Source organism: Cricetulus griseus (genome assembly GCF_003668045.3).
Source record: "Cricetulus griseus strain 17A/GY chromosome 1 unlocalized genomic scaffold, alternate assembly CriGri-PICRH-1.0 chr1_0, whole genome shotgun sequence".
Taxonomy (NCBI): Eukaryota; Metazoa; Chordata; class Mammalia; order Rodentia; family Cricetidae; genus Cricetulus; species Cricetulus griseus.
In genome coordinates, this window is record NW_023276806.1 from 24,221,980 (window position 1) to 24,234,599 (window position 12,620).

Genomic DNA, 12,620 nt, shown 5'->3' on the forward strand with positions numbered 1-12,620 from the left:
GAGGTGGAGGCACAAAACTCTCTGGGGTTTGCTGAATCAGTGAGAGACCTGGTCTCAAAACACACTGGAGAAGTGCCCGTGGAAGACACTCACGCTGACCTGACCCCACACGTCCCAGTGTGTGCAGCTAATGAATAGCAAACGTGAAGCGGAGCCATTTTATTCATCTCTTGACAGGGTTTCTCTGCATAATCCTGGCTGTCCTGGAACTCACTGTGCAGACCAGGCTGACCTCAAACTCAGAGATCCGCCTGCCCTGACTCCTGAGTGCTGGGATTAAAGGCGTGTGCCACCACTGCCTGGCTATTCACATTTCTTCTTTTAAAATAAACATTTATTACACAATCTCTAAAAATTGCTTTCCCCCAAGTTAGTGAAAGGTTACAACTGCAGAAAATATATGCAAATAATTCCAACATTTGCAGCCATAAACAGGATATGTCATGACAACAAAACTTGCCCTTTTCATTTGTTTGGCTTCTTTTTTGTTTGTTCTTGTGTTTTTTGAGACAGGCTCTCTCTCTTACGTAGCCCTGGCTGTCCAGAAACTCACTATGTAGACTGGACTGGCCTCGAATTCACAGAGATCTGCCTGCCTCTGCCTCCAGAGGGCTAGAATTAAAGGTATGTGCCACCACATCTGGGCTTAGAACTTACCTTAATAGTCGATTATTTTGCTTTACAAGCTGTTCATTTTGCTGCTTTAATTTAGAAATTTCATTTTCCATCCTTATATATTCACTTTTCAGAATAAGGGCTTTTGTGCTTTGTACAATGCCACTGCCACCTCCACAGGTTAAAGGTTTCCTCAAAGTCTGAGAGTCGGGCTCTGACACCACTGCAAGAGGCAAACATACACACAGGTCGGCACTCTCTCTTTTGTAAGCAAAACAAAAAACAGCAGGATGGCTCTGTGTCACCCAGGCTGGCTCTGAACTGGTATTGATCTTCCTGTGTCAACCTCCCAAGTGAGTGCTGGAATTATGTAGGCACTGTGCCACCATGTCCAGCAAGGCAGATAATCTTAATTAGCTCTGATGTTCAAAAAAGAAATATTAAAAACTGTAACAGGCTGCTATAGAAACCATTTCCTGGAAGTCATCTTTGATTTTGTGTTTCTCCCTCATCTCTCCTACTTGACTATCAGTCTTCATTTCCCTACAATCTGCCTCCACTAATTACCATATCTTTTACCCCAAGTGTAGCAACAGCAATCTTTTATAATCAGAGCCATTCTGAGTCGGTCCATGCTCTAATCACCTGTGGAGCTCGTCACCTGCTACTGCACTGCAGGCCATGCAGAGACTGCCCCAAAGTCACTCAGCACATTGCAAGGACTCAACATACATTTCTTAACTAAATACACCCCCAGATGAGAGTAAAATTGTCAGCACTGTGAACAAAACTGTATAAAAACAGAGATGTTATTTATCTGAATAATCCATTAGTTCACCAGCAGCTCACTATAGAGACAAAGAGGACAGAGAGGGTTTGTGAGGAGATCAGTGATGTACATTCTTATCATTCAGGTATAAAACGGGCAGACATCTCTGAATTCAGAACTGCTCCAGCATCCCTGTGGACTAACCATGAGCATAGCATCTTATTAGATGCAGAAAAGCCCTTGACAAAATCCAACCTCCCTTCACGATAAAAGTTCCGGAGAGACTAGAGTAGGATCCTCAAAATAATAAAGAAAGCCTACAACATCACCACAGCCGTAGTCTTGATAAATAAAAGAAAAACTCCAGGGATTGTTGCAGAAATCAGGAATAAGACAAGGATGTCCATTCTCCCCATTCCTGTTCAATACCGTGTTCCAGGTCTTATTCAGAGGAATAGGACAACTGAAGGAGATCAAGGGGATATAAGTAGAAAAGGAAAAAGTCCAAGTACCCTTATTTGTAGATGACATGATTTATATATAAAAGACCCTAAAGACTGTACTAGGCATCTTCTGCAGCTGACAAATACTTCCAGCAAAATAGCAGAATATAAAATCAACATATAAAAATCAGTATATTTCCTAAAAACAAAAAATCTTGGAATAACTCTAACCAAACAAGTGAAAGACTTGTATAATGAAAACTTTAAGACATTAAGAAAAGAAATTGAGATGACGTTAGAAGATGGAAAGATGCTTATGGACCAGTAGGATTAATACTGTAAAAGGCCATCCTACCAAAAGCAATCTACAGATTCAAGGCAATCTCCATCAAGATTCCAACACAATTCTTCATAGAAATTGACAAAATAATCTTAAACATAATATGGAAACACAACCCCCCCCCCAAGATAGCTATACCAATCCTGAATGAAAGTGGAAATAAATCCCGATCTGTTACCCTGCACAATACTCATATCAAATGGATCAAAGGACCTCAACACAAGGCCAGATACCCTGAATTCGACAGAAGAGAAAGCAAGGAATAGGTCTGCACTAGAAAAGACTGTCTGAACAGGACCCTGATAGCAGAAGCATTAAGACAACAATTAATGATTGAGACCTTATAAAGCTAAAAATCAGTGTACAGCAAAGGACATCATCATTCTGCTAGAATGGCAGCTTATGACTGGAAAACACATCTTTACCAGTTATATATATATATAACAGAAAGTTAGTATCCAGAATATAAAGAGCTAAAACAAAACAAAACAAAACCCCAAAAAACAAAATACCCCTCAACATCAAGAAAAGAAATAACGCAATCAAAAAATGGGGTACAGAACTAAACAGAGTTCTCAAAAGATGAAACAAAAAAGACCAAGAAACCCTTAGGAGCAGTGGCTCTCAATCTTTCTAATGCTGCAACTCCTTTAATACAGTTCCTCATGTTATACTGACTCCCAACCACAAAATTATTTCATCACCACCTGATAACTGTAATTGTGTTACAGTTTAGAATTGCAATTTAATTATCTGATATGCAGGATATCTAATATGTGACCCACAGGTGGAAAAACACCAACTTAAAGAAATACTCAAATTCTTAGCTATCAGGGAAATACAAATTAAAACTACTTTGAGATTCCATCTTGTACTAGTCAGAATGGCCGAGATTAATAAAACGAGTGACAGGACATGCTGGTGAGGATATGCAGGCAGGGGACACTTGCTCATTGCTGATGAGAGTGCAAACTGGCACAGCCACTATGGAACCCAGTGTGGAGAGTCCTCAAAAGATTAAAATAGATCTACCACAAGACTTAGCTATCCCGCTTTTGGGCATATACCCAAAGTACACTACATCTTACTACAGAGGTACTTGCTCATTTTCATGTTCACTGCTGTTCTACTCATAGTAGCCAGAAATTGAAAACAACATGGTACATTTACACAATGGAGTGTTATTATTCAGGTGTTAAGAAAAATTAAATCATGAAAATTTCAGGCAAGTGGATGGAACTCTGAAAGACAAACTCATGTTTGTAGCTTTTAGGCTTCAGCTGTGTGTGCTTCGTTCAGAACTGCAGAGCTTAGACAGCTAATAAGGAAGTAGAGGGAAAAGGGGGATCTTCAAGGAAGGGGAAACAGAATATAGTGCTAGAAAGGGAGACCAGGGAAATTAGAGTAGGAAGGAACTGGGATTTAAGGCCTGCTCCATGAGATGGAACCCACACCTAACAATTAATGAGACCAAGAACCTGAGACTAGATAGGTCATGAGACCTATAGGACACAGTGATAAAATGAACCCTAAAGACACATTACTACACCCGTAGAATCAGTGTCTTGCTAAACCCTCATAGGAGAAGCTGCCTCTTGTAGTAGATGGTAAATTAGAACAGAGACCTAGAGTTGGACAATGTCAGATGATGCGAGACTTTTGGGCAGTCAGCCCCTAATGGTATGTCTACATCATATCCCACTCCTCCAGCTCAGAATCTATTGTAGAAAGATTGTAAGAGCCAGAGGTAGTGAAGACGCCAAGGAAACTGTTTTAGAGGATATAACAGGGCTGGCACACCTATGAACTCACAGAGATTGCAATGATGCACAGAAGATCTGTACAAATGAAGGCAGATAAAATGCCAGTATGGAGAAGCAGAAGTGGGCACAATGCCCCTTCCTAGTCAAGAAGCTATTTGCAAGTGATAGTTGCTGCATGAGGGAAAATCACTTTTCTTCAATGGAGTGAACTCCATTGAAGTTGACCAAAACAAAACAGCTTTTTGTCTTGTTTCCTTTTCTTTTCCTTCCTTTTTAAAAATTTAAATTAGAAACAAGCTTGTTTTACATGTCAATCCTGGTTCCCTCTCCTTCCCCTCCTTCCCTGCCCCCCACCAACCCTCTATCGCATCCCCTTTCTGCTCCCCAGGGAGGATAAGCCTTCCATGGGGGATCTTCAAAGTCTGTCACATCATCTGGAGCAGTGTGTCTAGGCTGATAAAGTATCCCTCTATGTGGAATGGGATCCCAAAATCCATTCGTATACTAGGGATAAATACCGATCCACTACCAGAGGCCCCATAGATTGCCCAGGCCTCCTAACTGACATCTTGTCTTGTGTTTCTTAAGAGAAAGAAAGAACAAAGTTGGGTGTGTGCTGGTGAAGGGTGTTTGGGAGGGTAGAGAATATGATCAAAATATATTGTTTGAAAATCTGAAAAAAAAAGGGAGGGGGGAACATATCAAAATACTTTAAGGCTATGCACATAATGTACATGTGAAGGTAAATCAATTTTATGTTTAAATTTGGGTCAAACTGATAGGGGAGGTCCTTCTGTGTATATGTTTGTCTTATTGGTTGATAAATAAAGCACTGTTGGCCAATAGGGAAGCACGTTAGGCGGGACTAGGAGTTGAGGAGAATTCTGGGAAATGTAGTAAAGAGAAGTCTTGTGATCTAGGCAGGAAGTGACATAGCAGGCAGACTCAGCGTCCTCAATAAGATAAGTCTTTATAAAATATATAGATTAGTAGTTATGGTTGATAATTAAGACTGAGCTAGCAAGTAAGAAATCCTAGTCATTGGCCAGCAGCATTGTAACTAATATTAATCTCTGTGTGTTATTTTGGGCGCCCACGTGGCGGCAGGGCTCAGGTGGCTTGTAGGAAAGATTTATCCTTACATCAAACCACTAAAATATCTCACTTTGCATATGCAAATATTTCAAAATCTTAAACAGTTCAAAATCCCAGACACTTGTTTCCAAGAATTATGAATTATGAATATCCAGCTTGTATATACTTATTATTATCTTGGTCCTTCTGTAACAAAGGAGCTGTACTTCTTCTATTTTATCCCTTGAAGTTCTGCAGTCAGGAACCAAGAAGATTACAATAGACACTTAGGAAGTGTCAAGCCACACTGGATACCAGACAACATATTTAACATATTATTTTCATTTTCTTATTAAAAAATTAAAATACAATCACATCACTTCCTTCCTTGCCTTTTTTCCCTTCAGCCCCTGCCATACCCTCACTCTTCCCTCTCAAATTGATGGCCTCTTCTTCTTTGTTATTGTTACACATCTATTCCACCTACTGAGTCTGTTTAGTGTCGCTTGTGTGCACAATTCCAGGGCTGACTACTTTGTACTGGGTGACAAATTATCATCCCTCAGAGAGGTTAATTCTCCACTTTCCACTTTCTTTTGAATATAACATATCTAATGTTGGGCATTCAGAATTCTCACAGTGCTTCTCCACACCTGCTGGTTTGATGTGCAGGGGTGTCAAGGTCAGGGTAGCTCACATGGTCACTGAGGGAGTCAGTCCAAAGATTTTCCCCAAATTTTTAGTTAATGCTTGTTCTAGAATAATATAGCTGCACCAGTACTAAGTCAGCATTCTTTCTCTAACAGAGCACATGGCAGACATAAGAAAAAAGCTTCTGCAAGGAGTATACAGGAAGAAATTTGACCTTTCAACCTAAAAACTATGTCTGTGATAAATTTCAATTTTCATGTAATTATCAATATATTATCAATTTTATGAGCAGACAGGCTAATACCTTGTCACTGTTAATATGTAGCCATTGTAATTTCTTAGCTGTATACATATAGCTAAAACCTACTTGGATGTGTTTGGTTTGTGCTGAGAAGTAGCTTTACCCTTGATAGTTAAGCCATTCTTCTACAGTAGTCAATCTTCAGTAATTCATGAAGATCCAATTATATAAAAGTAAAACTCATTTTTAAAGAGTCTACAATGGATAAGCTGTTGGTACTGTAATATTCTAAGTAAAGGGCCTAAGATTAACACAGTAACATGGTAACAGTGGACTAACGGAGGGTTAGTATTGAATGTCATGTGAACAACAGGAGTCTTAAGCCTACATGTGCTTTGAGGAGTTAAGTGTATTCTGGCCAAAGAATCAACTAAGCAGGGTTCATAGGGGCTCAGAGACTGAAATAGCAATCACGGAGCCTGCATGGGTCTGCAATAGGTCTCTATATATGTTATGGTTGTTAGTTTGGTGTTTTTTTTTTTTTTTTTCTTTTTAAACTTATACAATATATACAATAGTGTTGTTAACTACAGCTCTCATAATTTCAATAAGGTTTTTAGACTTATTCATAGTACATAACTGTAACCTTGTACTTTTTGGCCTAGTTTCCCCATTTCATGTCTCTGGTAGTTGTAATTCTATTTTCTATTTCTGTGTACTTAATTCTTATTGCACATATAAGCAAGACTTACAATGTTTTTCTGTGTCTAGTTTAGGGAATTACTGAAGATTGACCACTGTAGAAGAATGGCTTAACTATCAAGGGTAAAGCTACTTCTCAGCACAAACCAAACACATCCAAGTAGGTTTTAGCTATATGTATACAGCTAAGAAATTACAATTTGGTATGATGCCCTTCAGTTTTTTTTTTTTAATTATTTATTTTACATCCTGATTACAGTTTTCCCCTCCCTCTTTCTTCCCATTCCCTCCCTCCACTTTCCCTCTAGCCCTCCAACCCTTCTTCAATCCACTCCTGCTTCTTTTCAGAAAGGGACAGGCTTCCTGTGGCTATCAACAAAGCGTGGCATATCAAGGGGAGATAAGACTAAGCACCCCTCCTTGTATTAAGGCTGGACAAGGCAATCCAGGATGAGGAATAGGTCCTGAAGAACCAGCCAAAGCATTAGGAGCAGGCCTGCTCCCATTGTTAGGAGTCCCACAAATAGACCATAGCATGGTGTTTTTGTGGAACTCCTAAAAGTGGGAGTGTCTCTGACTCTTTCTCTGCTTTTGGGACTCTTTTCCTCCTACTGGATTGCCTCGGCCAGCTCTAATATGAGGGTTTGTACATAGACAATATTATTGTATCTTGTTATGCCATATTTAGATGATATCCCTTAGAGGCCTTCTCTTTTCTGAATGGAGACAGAGGAAGAATGGATCTGGGGGAGAGGAGTGGTGGTGGTGGTGGTGGTGGTGGTGATGGTGGTGATGGTGGTGAAGAACTCGGAGGGGTGGATAGAGGGGAAACTGCAGTTGGATGTATTGTATGAAAGGGAAAAAAAAATCTGTGTTCTTAACTTACTTGAGGTATCCTGGGCCTGTTGATTTCTTCTAAGATTTTCTCTCAGCATCCTTATCACTTCTTTTTGATGTGTAACAGTGGCTTTTGTAGAAAGAATTCTAACAAGAATAAAATAATAAAACATGTAAATGTCCAAGTGATTCTATATGGAAGAGTAAACAGAACTGCTGCACACTGACATGACACCCCTGTGCTGTAGCAGATCAGCCCCTGCAATGTAGCTCAGCTCTCACGGCTACAGCCAAATGCAACTATTCTGTTCAGCTGTAGGAACAGTCCAGCTTTATTACCGAGAAACTAACTCATTTAAAACTTCTAGAAACATAATAGGCATTAGTTATATACTGAACAAAATTATTTTTGGAGACACTATTCCCACAGGATGAAATGAATAGAAAATCGCCAGAGAATGAAAAGGAACAGAACAACAGAACCAAAACGGAACCCCAATTTTCATCCTGTCAGGTAAGCAAACCCTCATGCAATTCTGATTAAGGGCATGAGTCAAAGGTCAAGTTGGGCACTACTCCCAGAGGAAAGAGATACTTTACCAACTGTCAGTTAATAACTCAAGCGTTAAGCAGAAAGGATGAGGTATAAGCCTGTCTAACAATTATACAGTTCTTGGGCAGGAGAGAAGGCTCAGTGGTTAAGAGAACTGGCTGTTCTTCCAGAGGTCCAATTCCCAGCAACCACATGGTGGCTCACAACTATCTATGAGATCTGGTGCCCTCTTCTGGCATGCAACTACCATACATGCAGGCAGAACACTGTATGCATAACAAATGAATAAATCTTTAAAAAAAATTATACTGTTAACTATTTTTTTTTAAGTTACGGCATAGGCCTTCAGTCATGCTGCACAGGTGGGTCTCTGAGTTTGAGGTCAGCCTGGTCTACAAAGTGAATTCTAGGACAGCCAGGGCTACACAGAGAAACCCTGTCTCAAAAAGCCAAATATATGCTGACTGCATTTTATAGGTAAAGCTGCCCTTTCTAATTAAGAACACAATATTGGTTTCATTGAAACCATAGGCTCTTAACATTGGAAAGCTGGTTACACAGCTTGAAGACTCATGGGGTGCTACTTTCTGGGCAGAGTTAAATGTCATTCATGATGAGGAAGAAAGCCCAAAGAGCTAGATTACATCTTGGGACATTATATATAATGCCATTATTATATGAGTACATATAATCTCTCATATAAGCCTTCCTTTTATTCAAATGCAAGGACTGGATGAGCTCAACAGTTTAAGATGTTAGGTAGACTTTGAATTCGGTTGCTCTGACTGTTCAATGTTCTTTCCATTATGCTCTATACAGAAATAACTTTTGGTATGCTATTATGCGTAATAGAGCACACAGGTAAGTTGGTAAGAAGAGGACATGCTGCTGGGTCCCTTGTACCAACAGAAAACAATCTTTACACAAAAATACAATAGGGAGAAGAAAGGGAAACCCCAGTCAAACACCTGAGGACACACAGAAAAGCAAAGGCCCCCAGTGCTCAGTCTGAAGGATGACCAGTTTTTATTCAGACATCACTGAGGAATAACCATCAAAGACACTGCTGACTGATGAGACCCACGCGTATCTTTTTCAGTATTGGGGATTGAAACCAGGGCCTTGGGCATGGCAGGCAAGCACCTTCCCACTAGCCCTACACCACAGCCAGAACCGAGCTTAGCTTTTAACCATTTGTATATGCAATCACAATCTAATGAGCTTAAAAGCTATGGGTGCCTACAGATTTTTTTTTTTTTAAAGTAAAGACATATTTTTACAAATTACTTTCTAAAAAGTAAACAAATGCAAAGATATTTGTGAAGTTTATAAAGAAATGTTATGTGACTAAAGCCATCTTTAACAAGGGCAGAGACAGACATACTCCTTTTCGAATTCCTTGGCATTTTCCTTCTTTTCTAGGTCAATTTTCACCAGCTGCATTTTGAGATCCTCAATTTCTTCTTTATAGGGCACAGCTCCTAACGCCACTTTGTCCTGTCACAGAAAACAGTCCAGAAAAACAAAAGAAGATCCATGGGCACATTCTGATTTGTCTATACAATGTTATTGCACTATTAAGAAGTAACAAGAGGGCTAAGGATGAAGTTTGCAGTGTGCTTTCCTGACTTGCTGGAAGCCCTGGTTCCATCCCTAGCATTTCATAAGGTAGGCTCAGTGACACAAGCCTCTAATGCCTTTACTTCTTTATGGGTGTACACACACATGTGCCATGGCTTGCAGGTGAAGGACAGGCGACAACTGGCAAAGTCAGCTCTCTTCCTCCACCATGTGGATTCTGGGAATCAGACTCAGGCTTGGTGGCAAGTATCCTTAGCCACTGAACCATTTTGTGGGCTCTTGCTCAGTTAATAAATGCTGTATGATTCTAGATGGCTTCATGCATAGGGTAAAATTAATACCCTTGGGAATAAACTTTTGGAATCTACATATTTAAAAGTAGGATTCAGTGAACCAATTCTAAAAAGTCAAACTATGAAAAGAGTTTCTGGATCTCTCTTCAGGATGGAACAAAGCCATAGTCCTAGTATATCACCCAGGCTAATTGTGCTGCCCTGCAGTATCCCTGATGCTTGAGGCAGTCTACACTGCCTCAATTCTTTTTTTCCAGCATAATAAAAATAATCAGTATTTTACATGCAAATATACCACAGCATTTCATCTCATCACTTCCTTTACAAGTCTGTGAAATGAACTTGAGCCCTTACATAGATATTGTGATAAGGCTGTGGTTAAGAGGGAAGAAAAGAGCATCCCTTAATTTGCTAAATCCAACAGGTTACACAACGTTTTTATTTCTGAGATTGGTCTACCATACCTGAAGCTTTTGTACTGTTGCCTTTGTGTTTTCAAGGCATTTGTTTGATTCATGGACTTCACTCTGGAGCTTTGCTACCAAGTCCTTAGACATTGCTAGTTCCTTCTGCATCTTTGCAATCTGGCCTTCCTTATGCATGGCACTTTTTTTGGCTTCTTGTAAGGAGGTTTCTAGCTCCTGAATTTTCTGTTAGAGCAAGCACAAATCCTTAGGGCAAATCCATAGTATGTTCAATGAGATAAAAATGACCACCTGTAGTTAGTTATTGAGTGTTCACAGATTCAATCAACAAATGAGAGGTTAAATACTGTTACATCTATCTAAATACAAGTCCTTTTACTTAGAAAAATGACATTTTATGTGTTAAAGAATGCCAAAATTTCACATTATAGCCTGACAGCAAATTCTCTAAGTCAGGCAAATGAGAACACAGCCGTTACATGACACATCATTTAGCAAAGCTCTATGTACATTTAGTAGTCAGTCACCTTCGAAATTAGCACTATTCATAAAAGGGCACTTGGACTTCCTAAAGCAATTTAAAGATGAAAATATATGAAAAAAACCCTTAAAACCATAAATGAAAATAAAGACTTCCCAGATCCTAACAAGGTCTACGAAACCTTTTTGAGTATCTCCTCACCTCCAGAAAATTTCTGAGCAAGAATAAGGAGGTATAAAATTTATAAAAGTGGCCAACCATATGCAATAAACATATAGTTATACTTGAGAGACCCCTCCCTCCCCCCAAAATTTGTGTTCTTCTAGTTCCTAATGGCAATTTTCAAGCTAATGGTTGATGTTTTATATTAAGTATTTATTTTGGTAAAAATTATAAATTATAGTTGGCTTTTGGTTTCCCATTAAGACATTTTGCATACTAGCAAAATACAGTAGCTACTTCCTGTTGTTATAGATTCCCAAGCATAGGCAGTTAATAGTCTAGCTGTGTTGTTCAAATGATACTGATTTTTGTTTGTTTGTTTGTTTGTTTCTCTGTGTAGCTTTGGAGCCTATCCTGGCACTCACTCTGTAGACCAGGCTGGCCTCAAACTCTCAGAGATCCGCCTGCCTCTGCCTCCCGAGTGCTGGGATTAAAGGTGTGCGCCACCAATGCCCGGCTGATATTGATGCTTACACATTTTTTTTTTTTTTTTTTTAATGGAGGAGAGCTCGAACCTGCATTTCAATTTGCCTAACAATTCTGCTATTTTTTAAGCCTCTTAGCTTTTTATGATATTAGTCAGTATTCAAGAGAATAGCTAAAGATAAGTTAAATTGCTACTATTCTCTAAATTAACTTGTTTTCCATGCACGTTACAGTTTAGATGAAATTCATACCTTTTAGGAAACTTATGGCATAGTGTAAAAATACCAAACATGGCAATGAACTATCCTGAATATAGTATTTAAACCGTCACTTACTTCTGTTTCTTAACTCAAAGGAAATGATATCAAGTTTCAGGATTAATTGAATGGTAACTACAGTACGACCATATACAAAAATCCAACTCATCACACACACATGTATTCATATTTAGTGACTATATCAAAGCTCTAAACTCCAGGAAGTTTCATACCTCTGATGTTAGTTGTTCACCTACTGACGCAATGTGAGGATTTTTACTGCCCTGTGTAGAAGGCTGTGTGGTGGTATGAACATGGGCAGCAGATCGGGAGACAGTCAAAGTCTCGTAGTCTTTAGATAGTTGTTTAGTTTTTTCCTTCAGTGATTTCAGATAATGTTCCAACTCTTTACATTTGGCAGCATTTCCTTCCTCAAACTCTGTTGATTCATTTATCATGGCCTGTGGACAGTAAGAGACCACTACAGCTTTAAAATAATTGATGCATTAAAGGTTACAGTAAGAAAACCAGTAGATTCTAGGACTGTGTGCATGCTGAAATTCATTAGTTAGGATGTCTAAGAACAGTGCTTAAGACAATGAATGCACATTTCTCTTTCAACATGTTGGAAGTTAATCATGATGTATCTAGAAAAAGGGCACTGGGACCAAGGCTCAACCCTCACAAGCACTGAGAGGAGGATGGGAAGAGAACAATTCCAGGTGGGAACTCGGTATCACATGCAAGCAGCCTGCTCTCTTCTCAACTACAAACTGGTCTAATTACTGTGAAGCAGCGTAATACAAGAAAAGAAAAAAAATTATATAATCAAAATTTTCATAGAACCCCTATGTATAAATTAAAGAAAATATAAAACAGTCTAATCCTTTTATGAATGAGTAGAACAATAAAAGCAAAGAATAAAAGAGCCTGAGTGACGAACAATT

The 12,620-nt window shown here is 39.2% G+C and overlaps 1 protein-coding gene across 7 annotated transcripts in view; it reads right to left on the bottom strand.

The window, feature by feature from the left end:
• Cenpe (centromere protein E) overlaps nt 1-12,620 on the bottom strand; it is an 82,192-nt gene that overhangs the window by 24,329 nt on the left and 45,243 nt on the right. For all 7 annotated transcript variants that reach the window (XR_003481289.2, XR_003481288.2, XR_004771985.1 and 4 more), the window contains 5 exons: nt 11,907-12,134; nt 10,327-10,512; nt 9,373-9,485; nt 7,485-7,582; nt 658-838 (listed from right to left, as the gene is read on the bottom strand). Coding sequence is in view for 2 of the 7 variants with exons in the window: in XM_027395750.2 (XP_027251551.1) it covers nt 658-838; nt 7,485-7,582; nt 9,373-9,485; nt 10,327-10,512; nt 11,907-12,134 (806 nt within the window). In the remaining 5 variants the exon portion in view is untranslated. The remainder of the gene's footprint in view (nt 1-657; nt 839-7,484; nt 7,583-9,372; nt 9,486-10,326; nt 10,513-11,906; nt 12,135-12,620) is intronic.